The 14994-nt window shown below is 53.9% G+C and overlaps 1 protein-coding gene across 3 annotated transcripts in view; it reads left to right on the top strand.

Moving 5' to 3' along the window:
- Window positions 1–14994, top strand: part of SH3PXD2B (SH3 and PX domains 2B) — a 94802-nt gene that overhangs the window by 18779 nt on the left and 61029 nt on the right. For all 3 annotated transcript variants that reach the window (XR_005068170.1, XM_037057772.1, XM_037057771.1), the window contains exon 2: window positions 5963–6043. Coding sequence is in view for 2 of the 3 variants with exons in the window: in XM_037057772.1 (XP_036913667.1) it covers window positions 5963–6043 (81 nt within the window). In the remaining variant the exon portion in view is untranslated. The remainder of the gene's footprint in view (window positions 1–5962; window positions 6044–14994) is intronic.

Raw genomic sequence — 14994 nt, 5'->3', positions numbered from 1 at the left:
CACCAGGTACATTTGCAAAGCAGAGTGAGATTGGAGGGCATTCTCCTGAGCCTCAGAGATTTTATTCGTGGGCAAAAATACCTTCTCCTGTTGTCAAGTTCACAAGATGAAAGTATGAGATCACAGCGTTCTGAAGGAGGGGCAGCCACTGTGTCATGCTCTCCTGCCCTGGGGATGGAGTAACCATGGAGTTCTGGGGCCTGTCCAGAGCTTCGGCCACGGGCAGAGATCTGGGCCAGTGGGTCTGCAGGCACAGGGCTGTCAGGGGCGCGTGGGGCCTGGGCCCCCTTCTAGCCCCCACTTAGCTTTGCCCAGGCCTGGCTGCTGGTGTTTTTCAGCTTAGCCTCTAAGCTTCATTCTGGTTGAAATTTTTATTCGTGGATGAACTGACTTCTAGGTGGTTGTCATTTGGAAATGGGACCTAAATTCCTGCGGGCTTACAGGGGGTCCTCCAGGCCCTGGCAGCCCCCACACCATTGGGAGAGGCTGGGCCTGCCGAGGGCGCTGGGGATGAAGGGTTAGGACGCATTCATCGAGCATTCTCTCTGCCATCTGGCCGGAAGCAGAGCTTCTAACCAGTGTAGGTTCCATTTCGGAAGCTTTCAAAATAAATCTCGTTTGATCTTTCCAGTTGCCCGTGAGGTAGAAGACGGAAGGGACTCACCCCAACTCAGTGAGTTCAGGCACAAGGCCCCACTGCCACGCCCCAGGCCCCACTGCCACGCCCCTTTCTGCCACCCCCACTGGCCCCATCAGCTGTAACCACGCCCAGTAGGTGCTCCGTGACCCGGAAGGATGTTCCAGAGTGGGGGCCTCACGGTTGAGCCGGGGTGGGGGAAGAAGGTGGCCTGGAGTTCAAGGCCACAAACATCGTTTTTTTCTGTCCTCCTAGGAAAGTGACATCCCTTTTTTCCTGATTATAAAAGAAAATTCACTGTAGAAAATCTGGAAGGTACAAGAAATCTTCAAGAACAGAATTTTTTTTAGACAGTGCTGCTTATTCCTACTAACCCAGAGCAAAAAAGATACATCTCAGTGGTTTATATCCGTGCACACCCATATGTACGTACAGTATGGTCAGCCTGCGTTATTCGCAGATTCTGTATTCGGGAACTTGCCTGCCTTCTGAAATCTGTTTCTCATCCAACACGGGTGCTCTAGCAACTTTCACGGTCGCTGGTGAACATGCGTGTGCACGTAGCAGCAAAGCCATTGCGTCCAAGGTGCCCGTTCCTGGCTGAGGTTGAGGAAGGTGACGCTCTTTCTCCCTGTTCGCTCTTTGGCTCCAGGCAGGTGTCTTTTTCATGCTGTGTCTTCATGCCACATGTGTTTTAACATCTATGTGCTTTTCCTTGGTCGTTTTAGAGTTTAAAGGGCCCCCAAACGTAGCACTGACGTGCTGTTTCTAAGCTCAGGAGGGCTGGGCTGTGCCTGACAGAGAAAATACAAGGGTTGGGTACCCTTCATTCAGGTGTGATTTAGAGTCCCACTGGCCGTGAGTTCCATGTTACTGAATTAACGTACTTTAAATAAGGTTTCTTTAAACGGAAACACGCAAGACTGTGATGAAAATGTAACCAGAAGCTCGTAGGAACCTAACCTCCTATTTCCCCTAGAAGCAATGGTCCAGTATTCTCTAAATCAGTGTTCAGGATGAGTTTACAGAATGTAACTATGCAAACACTTATATTGAGATACAATGTATGTGTTTTTTTGAGATTGACATTACATTGCATTAGCCTGTTCTTTTTACCTGCTGTAGTGCCTGAACTTCCCCCTGTACATCACGGAATTCTGGTAGTTACACAAAAACCCTCGTCACGCCCAAAGGGGAATTAACAGGAAGGCCCAGGCCCTCTTCATGCGTCACAGAAGCCACGGGTGGGTGGACGGGCTCTGGAAACAGGAACTGGAGGGCTCTCCTTGCCTCTCTCTGCAGGCCACACGTCTGTCCCAAAGTGCGGAGGTGTCCTGACTGCAGCCATCCTCCCGGATGGAGCCAGCATGCTCAGACCTGATTCCAGATGCCTGAGAAGGACTGATTGGCCAGCCTGGATCAGGCAGCTTTCCTCTAGGCCAGTCAGCTGTGGCCATGGGACAGGCAGGACTGGGGACATTTCCGAAGTGGAGGGGGGTGGTCCATGATGGACTCTCTGCACCTGCCAGGAGTCTTTTTTTCTTTCTTTTCTGTCTTCTGGAAGCAGTGTGAGTTAAAGAAAGGGGTTTCTGGAGGCCCCAGGACAGGGGTCACTGTGGCTCAGGCTGCAGGACACCAAATACCAGGCATGAGCAGGTGGGGTTCTCCATCTTCTCCGTGGTCTCTCCTGGCAAAGGCAGACTGACCTGGGACTCAGGCACAGTCCTCAACCCCAGGCAGGAAGTCCAGAGCGGGTGAGGTCCTGATACCACGCTGGCTCACGGCCATGTGGTGACACCTGGCATTTGGACCAGACCCGGAGCTCCCCTCCCCTCAGGCTGAAGCCCAAGGGTGGGGGTGGGAGGGGACAGGTGCTGAGTCTTCCTGCAGCTCAAGAACTTGTGCTCCAGGCTCAGATGACCTGGGCCTGCGTACCCAGCACCGTGGAGGGCAGCCCCTCTGCACATCTGTGGGGACAGGTGGGTGGCTGTGGGAAGCCCACCTGTAGAGGCAGAGAGCAGAGGCGAGGCTCCCTCAGCTCTGAGTACCTGTGTTTGGCTCACAGTGGTGAGGATAACGGTAGCTTCCCTTTACGGAACACTTACTAGGGGCCAGACACCGCGCTAAGCCCTGTACATGCATGTTCTCATTTCATTGTCCCCTCAACTTGGAGGTTGAAACGACTACGTTCCCCAGTTTTTACAGAGAAGGAAGCTATATGGCAAAGAGGTTAGGCCACTTTCCCAAGACCACACAGCGAGTTCAGGTGGAAGCAGAATCTAGGCCTTCTTCACCCCTGAACCCCGCAGAGCACCAGCATGCTCTCAGAACAGTTAGGAGAACGAGCGGGCATCTCCCCACTGGCCCCTGGCCAGCTGCGGCCAGCTGCTGGGGTGGGGGGCGTGATGCCCTGGTGCAGCAAGGCCAGTGAGGTTGGAGGTAACCTGGGTTAGGTCCTCTGCTCTCGTAACCTATGACCTCAGGCAAGTCACTGCCCTGCTGAACGCCCATCCATCACTAGGAGGGAGAACTGGGCCGTGTAAGCCTGCAGGTAGGTTCCTGGGGATCTCCCGGTCATTGGCCTGCCTCTCCCCCAAGCTCCCTGCTGTGGTGCAGCCCCACCCCCCAGCCCAGCTGTCTCCACCACTGCGTCTCCCCAAGGACTTAGAGGAAGTGAAGGGACCCAGGACTCCTGGCCCTGGGGACACGGGGCCCTGGGGGGACCCAGGCCTGAGGAGTCTGGACTTCCTGAAGCACACCAGCTGTGTGCTGAGGTTGCGTAAGAAGTGATTTCGACCGTGGCCGTTTCCTGATCAGAGCCTCCGGTCGGGGAGAAGGGGGAAGATTCTGTGGCCCCCAGACACCAGTGTGGGCTCTGTCCTTTCTCGCTTGCAGAGAACAGCAGTCCGAGCTGCCCCCTGAGTTTCCCCAGTCTGGGAGGGGCTGGGGGAGGAGGACATGGGACGATGCTCCCTTCCCACAGACCCCAGGCATCATGGCTTCGAGGGCTCGACCACCTGGGTTCTGGTTTCTTCCTTATCTGTCTATGAAGCGTGGATCTGGGACATTATCTGAAAGCCTGGGCTACCTTGGTCCCGAGGAGCGGAAACGAACTCAGAGTGGCTTAAACACAAAAGGAAGAGTTTGGGCTTCTGTTGTGATGATGTCGTGGGACTCAGCCCTTCCGCCCCTCTCGCTCCGCTTGCTCCTGAGTCCAGGGGCTTCCCACCTGGTAACTCCTCCCACAGCCACTGAAGTGGGCCGGGGGTCTCTATTCCGGTCAGGCCACCCGGAGTCTCGCTGGCCCAGGTTCAGGCAGTGCTCTGGTTGGCCAGTCCTGGGACACGTGCCCACTCCCTTTCACAGAGGCGACGACAGCGTGGGGTGGGGTGGGGTGGGGCGGGGGTGATCCTGCAAAGAAATCAGATGCTGTTACCGAAAGGTGTGGGGGTGGGTACTGGATAAGGAGGAACACCGGACCCACCGGACCACTGCTACCAGGGCAAGTCAGTCATTGCAGTGAGTCCTTAGGGGAGGTCACTGTCCCCAAGTTAGAGAGAGAGAGACACTGTGTCCGAAGAGGCTGGCACCTCGTGAGTCTTGCCCGGCAGCAGAGCTGGCACGGAAGCCCGGCGCCTGCTCCACCGGCCCCCAAACCCCGGCAGAGCCACAGCCCTGTACGGGGACACTTCTCATTCAAAAGCCAATGAGAACGCAGACAGCGACTCGCATTCAGGGGTTGGTTCCAATAATCCAATTAGACCTGCCGCAGCATCCTGTACTGTGCGTACAGATCATTAAAAACCGTAAACGAGATCAAGGATCGTGTAAGCAAAGTTTTTTTCCCATTTATGGATGTGGGCTTTTTGGTTGGTTATAAGACAAAAATGAAATCTTGAGTGAGCGTTCCTTTCCCCCCCCCCCTTTTTTCTTTAGTCCGTATTGGCATTGTTCTTGACAGGTCGATGGCCACCCAGGCTTTGCTTAAACATCCCCCAGGGATGGGGATCTTTGATATGTTCCTTTCTCGGCCTCTTTCTTGAGAGTTGGAACTCAAGTCCCAGGCTGACTCTTACTGGCTCTGATTGGCCCAGCGCAGGTCATGTGCTCACCTTCCGGCTAGTCACCATGGCTAATGGATGCCCGCCTCTGTATCTGAGGACCTGTGCTGAGGTGGGGAAGGAGGTTCCCAGAGGAGAGTCAAAGGGCTCTGGTTGGAGGAAGGTTAAATCCTACGGCCGAAGGTTATTTATCTTCGTCCATGTCTGTGTTTCTGTCCCGCTAACCCTCTGCTCAGGGAGGGCAGACGCCGGCCTGTGCGCCCCCAGGGCCTCGAACAACACGGAGCAGTTCGTGTCTGAACAGCATTTCTCTGCCTCCAAAGAGCTTTCACCTACATACAGGGTGGGGCAAAAATTAGGTTTACAGTTGTTTATATGCAAAATAATTAATAAGTAATATAAGTGTAAACTCTGTTTCCCATGCTCACGGTTGTAAACCTACTTTTGCCCCGCCCCTATTCTGTAACTGTCAAAAGTACCCTGCAACAATAGATGATAGTGCCGGACAGGACTGGGTGGTTCGGGTGCCAATCACAGCCTTTGAGTGTATGGGGGCGGGGCCCAAGCCCACCAGAGTCCCCAGCGACGTGCTCGAATCCTGCCACCCCAGTTTGCCTGTATTCGTCATCGATGTCATTTGCGGTGCGGTTCCAACCTGTGACAAAGGTTGGAACGTGGTCCTGTGGTTTGTAAAGTGGTTCCACCTTCGGAATCCCATCGGCTCCTTCCTGTGTCACGCCAAGCAGGTGCTGGGGGCCCATTTCACAGGCGGAGAAACTGGCACTCGGAAGGAGGAAAGGACTGGACCCGGACCCGGCAGGAGGAGACAGTGGCTTAGCTTGGGTGAAGCATGAGGAGGCTGAGAGCTGCAGGTCCCTCTGACTTCTGGCAACAAAGTTTTGAGAATGACTCTGGCCAAATAAATAGCCCCCTGGCTCTCTGACCTGTGGGAATCAAGAGATCCTTCCTGGTGAAAAACGGCAGCACCTCCTGAGAGGACCAGGGTGCTAGCACTTTCCCAGAATTGATTTTCTTTCACTTACAACCCTCAGAAGGGGAGATAGTTATACCCATTTTCCTGAGGAGGAAGCTGAGGCTCGGGGAGAACAGGTAATATATTCCCGGTCGTACAGCCAGTCAGCGGCAGAGCTGGGATTCCAACCCTGGTCGTCCTGACTCTGAACCTTGTGCTTTGCTCCCAAGTCCTGGAGATGGAACGGGCTCGCTTGGTGGTAACTCCTGCATCCTCTGTCCCTCTCTGCAGGTCTACATCATCCGGGTCACATGGTCCAGCGGCTCCACGGAGGCCATCTACCGGCGCTACAGCAAGTTCTTCGACCTCCAGGTAAGGCCTTCGGGTCTCCAGTGATGGCAGGTGGGAAGGACTGTAATTGGACCCACTTTCCAGTCCGGATTTCAGAGTCCAGACCCTCCCCTTCCCTGTGGACAGACAGTGTTCTTTTTTATTTCCTACAGTTAAAAAAGACGTCCATGTGCTCACACCAGCCCATATACTAAAATTGGAATATAGAAAAGATTGGTGTGGCTCCTGCCCACAGGTGACATGCGTATTTGTGGGGAATTCAATTTTGTTTTTAAAAAACATCCGTTCCTTTGGGGACCTAAGTAATGTGCTTCCTTGCTTTATGCTTTCATGGTCAGCATTTTCCAAATTAAAGAAAGGCTGCCTTGCTGACTGCTCCAGAGTGGGGCCCAGACTGGAAGTCTGGGTGGCTTTGGAGTGCAGATCTTGAACTTGTGTTTCATTCAAGGACACAGATGTGTCCAGTCATGTTTGGTGAATGAATGAATGAATGAATGAATGAGCTAGCAACCAGGAGCACCACCAGTCTGATAGGGCGCCTGGCAAATGTGGCCAGGTCCATGCAGTCTCACCTGCACTGAGGTCAGAGAACTATAGTGTGGGGCAGTAGCTGTATCTTGATGTCACCAAAGGCCAGCAACTCAGAGCAAGTGTGTGTGCGTCAGAAGTCACAGTGCCTAATACGACGTGATAAAGTTCTCTAAAAATACAGGCCTCAGGAGGAGATAGGAACTTGCCTGGCTTCCTGAACCATTGAGTCCTCCCTGCTGTGTAGTGAGGGACTCACCCTGTGTGCCAGATAAGACACTTCAGGTGCAAGTGACAGAAACCCAGCCCAAATTAGCTTCAGCGAATGGGGATTTTTTTTGGCCGGTGTAACTGAACGTTCCCGGAGAAGAAGCCTTGTGGGCTTCAGGCACAGCTTGATCCAGCGTGTTTCACTGCATCCTTTCACCCAGTTTCTTCCTCTCATTCTGCATTTCTGCTTCCATCATATTGGCTTTGTTCTCAGATCCCAGGAGGTTGCAGAATGCTCTAGGCAGACACACTGAGCTGGAAAGAGTGAAAGGTCGCCTCCCAGATACTCCAGCAGACACGGGGCGGTGTTTCATAGGCGCATCTCAGCCTCGAGATAATTGAGGAATGCGATGGCTGGTGGGCTTAGCTGGGTCCCTGCCCTGCCCCCACAGGTGGGGGGTGGAGCCCGAGACCTGGAGGGAACAGCTGGGATCCCAGGTAAAGGAGGCGCTGCTGGGCCGGCAGAAGACAGCCTGTCCTCCACATGCCAGCCTGCCTCCTTGCCTCACCTGTGCTCTCGGAAGGTGGGGTGATATTACCCACAGGACCTCATCTGCTCCCGAAACTGTCAAACAGGGTTTTCAGGGCTTGTGTTCTATTATTTCCAAGGGGGGTGGGGAGATAGGTAAGACCACACTCCTCAGCAGTTACCACTAAAACAATCACAGGCGCCTACCTAACTGCCGAGAGTCACCGCGTAATGTGAAGGAATGGAGCTACCAGGTACCTACGTTTTTATGGCATAATGAGCTAGTCATGTTCTGTGTTCACTGTGTAACAAAATCAGACGGTCCGGTTCAACGAGGCCTGGCAGCTCCCTGGCCAGGGTCACTGTGACCACAGATCTGCCATCGAGCCTGCTTCCTTTTCCCAACCGCCTCTGTAGACCAGCTTCCTCCGCTTGCCTGTTGGCCCACATCCCCCGGACAGCACCTTCGAGGTGGAAACTGGAGTTTCCGGGTGCAGATTCCGGTGTCCGGGACTTAGAAGCACCCTGAGCCTGCCAGCTGTGGCTGGAGAAGTGAGGTCACTGGTACAGCTTGAGCCAAGGGGTAGGTTCGAGGAAAGGTGTGGGGAGGAGGCCCCGGAAGCACGCAGGGAAATGTCAGACCGCGAGGAACTTGACTGTGTCATCAGCTTCCTGTTTCGGGATAGCCCAGGGCCTCAGACCTTGACTGCTGGGGTCCCACAGGCTTGGGTTCAAATCTCAGCTTTTTGCTTCCAGGTTTCAGCTCGGTGTTGCCTCTGCGTGTTTCAGAGCCTCAGCTTCCCCCTCTGCATGTTAAGGATGAAAGCACTTTCCTCATGCATCTGGTGTGACAGAGTCGTACCTTTCTCTGTAAGCGTGCCAGCTGTCATCTGCCGTCCCTCTGCTCGGATGGGACTTGGCCAGGGTGACGCTGTTTGATCACCGGGCTCCCTGGCCCAGAGCCTTTGCTCCCTCCACTCTCCTGTTCTTACTCAACTTTCTCATTTTGACCAGAACTTAGGAAGGAGGTTCTCTGGCCCGCTCAGCATACTTGGTAATAATAGCAAGGTTGCTGGAACATCAGTAACTGCCTTGGACTGCCCTCCTGAAACAAAGTCTTCCAAAGACAGGGCTTCGGCCGCCTTTAAGGAGTCCCAGATGGGCAGCTGGTGTGGGAAAGTCGTGGGATTCCAGAGGGTCCTGCTGTCCTGGAAATGGCCTGTCTTCCACCCCCGCAGCCCCAAGGGCGACGCTGGAAGGAGTTAGGGCAGGACCCAGAGTCAGCTATTCCTGAGGACCCGGCAGAGGCCAGCCTGTGTGTGGCTGCGGTACCCTACACCTAGATGATTTCATGATCCCAGCCTCCCCTCCCTCCTGTCTGGCGAGTAGCCTTCGTTTTTGCAGAAGTAACTTGGCTTAAACAGTCTGGGGAGGGCCAAGCTTTCGTGGGGGAACAGCTAAGCCAGTGTGGTGTAATGGAAAAAGTCAGGAGACTTGGGGCCCAGCCACCTGGGCTGTGTGGCCTTGGGCACACCCCTTAACCCCTCTGTGCCTGACTGCCCTCATCAGTGACGCAGGACGATGGTACTAGAAAGACCTGGCCTTCCTGGAGCATGGACTGCTCAGCATTTAGATGCAGTGACTCATTCGGTCTTCAAATCAAACTTAACCAAATTATACAGATGGAACCAAGACGCAGAGAAACTGAGTCGTTCGCTCTAGGCCACACAGCTAGAGAGCGTCAGAACGTGGATGTGAGGCTGGCAGGCGACACCGGGGCCCCCAGTCTCAGCCACGTTGCTGTCCAGCGCCCTGCTGTCTGGTGGCTACTTCACAAGGGTCCTGTGGAGTTAAAAGTGCTGATGTGTGATGGGCAGAGGCAACCTGCAGAGAGAAAGAGCCGATTAATGGTTGCCAGGAGCTGGGATGGGGGGCGGGGGAGCGGGGGGGGGGGGGGAAGGTGGGAGAGGCCGATGAGTACTGGTATCTCTTTGCGGTGATAAACGTGTTCTGGAATTAGACAGTGGGCATGGTTGCACAACCTTGTAAGTCAACTCAAAACCACTGAATTGTATACTTTTTTTTTGTTAGATTTTATTTATTTATCTTTAGAGAGGAAGGGAAGGAGAGAAATATCAATGTATGGCTGCCTCTCGTGAGTCCCCTGCTGGGAACTGGCCTGCAACCCAGGCATATGGCCTGACTGGGAATTGAACCTCGATCATGTGGTTCGCAGGCCCGCGCTCAATCCACTGAGCTACACCAGCCAGGGCTGAATTGTATACTTTTAAAGGGTGAGTTCTATGGTACATGAAGTCTATCTGAATTTCTTGGGGCTTATTGGTGTGGTTTTTTTTGAAGTGATGATGTGAATGAGAGCAGTTTCTGGGCCGTCGAGCCCTGTGTAAATGTCGGCTGCTGGGAGAATCAGGAATTGGCCTAGTTTAGAGCAAGAGGTGATGCCAGTTTCATGGAGTGGGTAGGACCCTGGGCTTTCATCCCAATGCTGCTACTTTCTGACCGTGAGAGCTCGTTTTAGCCAGAACTGTTTTAGCTGCAGATGACAGAAACCCAGTCAAGATGGATTATTCAAAAAGAACATTGGTTAGCTAACAGTAACTGAGAAGATGACGGGTATTTGGCTTCAGGTATGGCTGGATCTAGGGGCCACAGTGTGAGTAGGACCTGCTTTTCTCCACCTGACCTTCACATCCAGACAGGTATTGTCTGGTATGATGGTAGCCCCAGGTCCAAGCTGTATCCAGCAGGTCTGCTTAGCGACTTGGGGAAAAGAGCAGCGTGGCTGGGGTTCAAGCCCAGATGTGGCCGAGTCTGAAAGCGGAACCCCACTGCCTCTTTGGGGTCCAGTACTACCGTCGAATCTGTTTTTCCAAAGATACGTTTGCCTGTTAGAGTTCTGTCGGGAGCACCCTGTGGTGAAGGCATCCCTGTAAGATGCAGGCAGTATACCCTGTGTAGGGCCGCTCCAAGCAGAACACGATTCCTTCACCAACAGGCTTCAGGTGTCTGAGGGGTCCACACTGCCCTGCAACATGTTGCCCTCTGAGTTTTCCCGATGGTTCCTTGCATTCCCCAGGCCGAGAGGCATGGCCATGGCGGGAGGCCTGGCTTCCCTCAGGGAAACCTCTCCAACACAGCCTCTCCAACACAGTTACACGTTGGCTGAGCCAGACCCCAGGTGTTCAGAAGGGGACTTCTGTCCCAGCCAGAGAGCTCAGGCAGGGCCTGCTTCCTGGAGGAGGTGACATTTGAGCAGGGTCTTGACAGCCAGTAAGGAGTTGACCCTCTGCGTAAGACGGGGGAGGGCATTCCCTTTAGAAGAACCCGGATGTGCAAAGGTGCTGAGGCGTGAGCGAGCTGCACTTTTAGCTGGGCGTCTTGCAGAATTCTGACAACAGAGGCATGGAGCCAGCTGGGTCCCTCTCCCTGTCAGGGAGCTCTCCTGGGAAGCGCTAGAGCCACGTGTCCTGTGAGCAGGAACCCTGCGTGCCCTGTAGATCCAGAGAGCACTGCTGCTTTCAGGAGGAGTGGTTTCTGAGACGCAGCCAATCCCAGGGCAGATGGCAAGCATTGCAGCTTTTAGGAGGCGTGGTTTTGTAGACGCAGCCAATCACAGAGCGGATGGCAAGCTGGAGCCACGCCTACTGTTCTCCCCAGAGAAGGTATCTGAGACCTGGTGATTGGAGAGACTGTCTTACTTTGCACCGCCAACACCACGTGTTTCCTTTCAATGGAGATAGGACTAACCTGTCTCCCCAGAAGCCCCTGTGCTCCACCCCAGAAGCTGAAGGGAAGGGAGTGTGGTCCCCCGTCTTTTCTGGGGGCCCGTGTAGGGGTGGTGACCCAAGGGTTCTCACTCCCCATGTGGGCTTAGCCCAGCTGCGAAGGCCCCTCCAGCGAGACCCCAGCCAATGCTTGCTAGGATTGCACCAACCGTTTTTATCCAAAGAGCGCTTTGGCCGGGACCTCAGATACACTCTTCCCCCGCCATGTTACCTTATGAAATTGCGGTGTGTCTCCCACGTGTTGTACCAGGGAGGAGGTGGTGGAAGGGACTGACTGAGAAAATGCTGGCCTGGATAGGGGAGGGGCAGTAAGGGTGAGAGAGGGGGTAGACTGGTGGGGTGCAGGCTTTGTGTGGCACGTCCACCAGGATGCCAGGGCACCCCGACATTTAGATCGGCTCATCAGGGGACAAAACCCCCAAACACAGCCCACCACACATTGCGGAGCAGGCCCAGGTGCATTATCAGGTCCTGTTCTGGGGACCCCGTGGCTTCCCTTCCATCAGCAGTTGCATGGGATAGTCACCCCGGCCCTTCTCCGCAGCTTGCTCCGGCTGTTCTGGGACACAGGGCTCTGGTGAGACGGGGCGGGTGAGCCAGCCCCTCCCAGTCCAGCCTGCCGTTAACACAGACCACGTGTGGGCCTCCGCGCCAACCTCCACGGTGTTTTCCTTGGACAGCGCGTCTCCCTTCCCTCCGCCACAAGCTGGGGGCTTGGAAACTGCTGAGGGAGTGTTCTCCTGCTGGCTGGAGGCTTGTGATGTGGCCGTCTGACGTGGCTCCCCCCTCCCCCCAAACTGACTCACTTTCCTCCCCAGTTTCTAGTCCTCACCCCGAGTACCACTTCCTCTTAGTGTGGGGGATGGGGAGAGGTGTGGTTTTTCTGGTTTCCAAGGATACTGTCTATGCTTGGGCCTCGCTGGGCCTGCCTCTGGTTCTGCCGCTGCAGACAGCCTGGGTCTGGGGTCCCCATGGAGGGTCTGGAATGCTGCCTGGTCTGCTTCAAAGTCAGGGGCTGCCGAGTGCCACCGTTCCCTGGACAGAAGCTGCTTGGGGCCTGTGAACGCGGACACACTAAAGCCAAAAGCAAAACAGCTCCCAGGCCCCTGATCTCCTGTCCCTGCGAACAGCAGGGACCATGAGGATGATAAAGAGAATGAAGGAAAACTGGGTATGGCCCCACGTGGAGGGTGAGTATCATAGTCCAGCCCTGGCCTGTTTGGTGTGGTCAGCACTAATCACGTGAGGTGATTTAAACGTGATTTAGATGAAATAAAGTTGAAAGTTGACATTCTCAGTCGCAGGTGCCACATCTCAAGTGCTTAGTGGAGCTGTCTAGGGCCAGCGGCTACCGTCAGGAATGGCAAGATCTGCAGCATCTCTCCATCGTGGCAGGAAGTCCCGTTGGACAGCCCAGCACTGAACACTGAGGGGCCCTGGATAGGCTGGGTTTTGCCAACCTTGAAACACAGCCTCGTAGCCCCGGCTGGTGTGGCTCATTGGATTGAGTGTGGGCCTGTGAACCAAAGGGTCACTGGTCCAGTTCCCAGTCAGGGCACGTGCCTGGGTTGCGGGCCAGGTCCCCAGTGGGAGGCGTGCGAGAGGCAATAGATTAATATCTTTCTCACACGTCAGATGTTTTTCTCCCTCCTTTCCCCTCTCTCTAAAAATACATAAGTAAAATCTTAAACACACACACACACACACACACACAGCCACAGCCACATAAGGAAATATTGTTCATCCTTGACAAGGAAAGAAGTTCCAACACAGGATCCAACATGGATGAACCTAGAAGACATGCTCAGCCACAAAGAACAAGTACTGAATGGTTCCACTTACATGCAATACGGAGAACAGTCAGGTCTATGGGGTCAGAAAGTAGCATGGTAAGTGCCCCAGGCTGGGAAGGGGTCTGGGAGTTAGTGTTTGATGGACACGGAGTTTCAGCTTGGGTTCTGGAGTTGGACAGTGAGGATGGTTGCATCCGTGTGAACGTTCTTCGTGCCTCTTTATCTTTAGAGGGGAAGGGAAGGAGAGAGGAAGGAAGCATCAGTGTATGGTTGCTTCTGGTGCATCCCCTGCAGGGCACTGGCCCCTGCCGGAAACTGGCCTGCAACCCAAGCATGTGCCCTGACTGGGAATCGAACCGCGATCGTCTGGTTCGCAGGCCCGCTCTCAATCTCTTCGTGCCCCTTAATCGTGCACTTAAAATGGTTGAGATAATAAATTTTATGTTATGTGTACTTAACACAAAAAACCCACATCACCTCACAAACTACTAAAAATTATTCCCAAATAATTTTTTAAAAAGATTTTATTTATTTTTACTTTTAGAGAGAGGGGAAGGGAAGGAGAAAGAGGGAGAGAAACATCAGTGTGTAGTTGCTTCTCACGTGCCCCTTACTGGGGACCTGACCCACAACCCAGGCGTGTGCCATGACTGGGAACGGAGCCTTCAACTCTGTGGTCCAAAGGTTGGCACTCAATCCAATGAGCCACACCAGCCAGGCCAAATAACTTTCCAAAGAAGATATTCTTGATGGGCAGAGCGCAAGGACAGTAAGTAGGTTTCTTCTTAAGCACCTACGATGCCGCCAAAGAGTTCACACTCAGCCTTCCTTCCCACGACCCCTGCATTCTGTGTTCCTCATCACGCAGACGGTAAATCAGACCCGACAAGCGAGGTATCTGGCTAAGGGTGCACAGCTGGCAGGAGGAAGTACAGGGATTAAGCTCAGGGCTGTTGGCCCACGGGGGTAAAATACCTGTGGTTAGACTTTGCAGCATTAAGCCCACATCTGCTGCCTCAAATTAATAAATAAAACTTCCGCTCTTTGGGCCACACTCCTCTGGGTAAAAGCAAGTCAGGACAAAGTGTGAGAGTAACTTCCTGTGAGAGAGCAGTGAAGATCACGGGGAGGTCTGAACGACAGCACAGCACGGGGCCTCTGGGCGGGTGTGCACATTCAGATGGGCCCTCGGGCACCCAGGAGAGCGGACACAGGCATGGCGGGGTGGCCGGATGACTGGTGCGTGCGTTTGTTGTTGTTTTTTTTTAAGTTCCCTTTCACGGTGTTCCGACATTGTCTTATTAAACAAAGTTGAGAAGGGAAAAAGAAGATAGTGTTAGACAAAACCGATAAATCCTTAACACCCTCTACAGCAGAGACTGGCTAATCACCCTGCTTTTGAAAAGAAAGTGTGCTGTGTACCTGTGCGTGGAATTTTAAACTTTCCCCATCGCAGGCTGATTTTCACGTTCACGTCGCCCTCCGAGACCACCTAAGAGAGTGGGGAGGAGAATTGAGTTTAGACTGAGGTATTTGAATTGGCTACATGACCACCTAGCCGAGTGGCCCGAGGCAGTGCACTGTCCCTCTCTGCTCCCCAGCGCCCCCGTCTGTGATGTGGAGACCCTGCATTTATGTCACGGTATTCTTATGAAGGTCAGGTAAAATCATGTGTGTGAGAAGGCTTGAGAACAGGCAACTGCCAATCATGTTGGTAGGGGTTACTCGTTAGTATTTAAGATTAGTAATATGAATATTATTAATCAGAGGTACTCAGCAAACATCTGAAGCTGCTCGCCGCCACATCTCACTCAGTTGCATTCATCGCTTTTGTCAGTTTGTACTGAGGGCCTACTGTGTGCCAGCGTTGGGAAGTCCCTGGATTCCTAAAGGGGAGTCTGCCTTTTCCAGCCAGGCCCGCTGTGGCCTCACCAGTTGCTAAACAATGTAGACCAAGTATTTCCCTCATCGCCCCGCAGCACAGATAAAACCACAGCCTCCGTGGGCAGCCCTTCAGGGTGCTGGCCATGCTGAGGCTGACCCCGCCCCAGGGGTGTCACACAGCAGCACGGAGGAGGCAGGGAGCTCCAGCCAGGGTAGGTGGCC

This window comes from Sturnira hondurensis, unplaced genomic scaffold (genome assembly GCF_014824575.4).
Source record: "Sturnira hondurensis isolate 20B ecotype Veracruz unplaced genomic scaffold, ASM1482457v3 Scaffold0009733, whole genome shotgun sequence".
Taxonomy (NCBI): domain Eukaryota; kingdom Metazoa; phylum Chordata; class Mammalia; order Chiroptera; family Phyllostomidae; genus Sturnira; species Sturnira hondurensis.
This window is presented reverse-complemented; position numbering and strand designations above follow the sequence as displayed.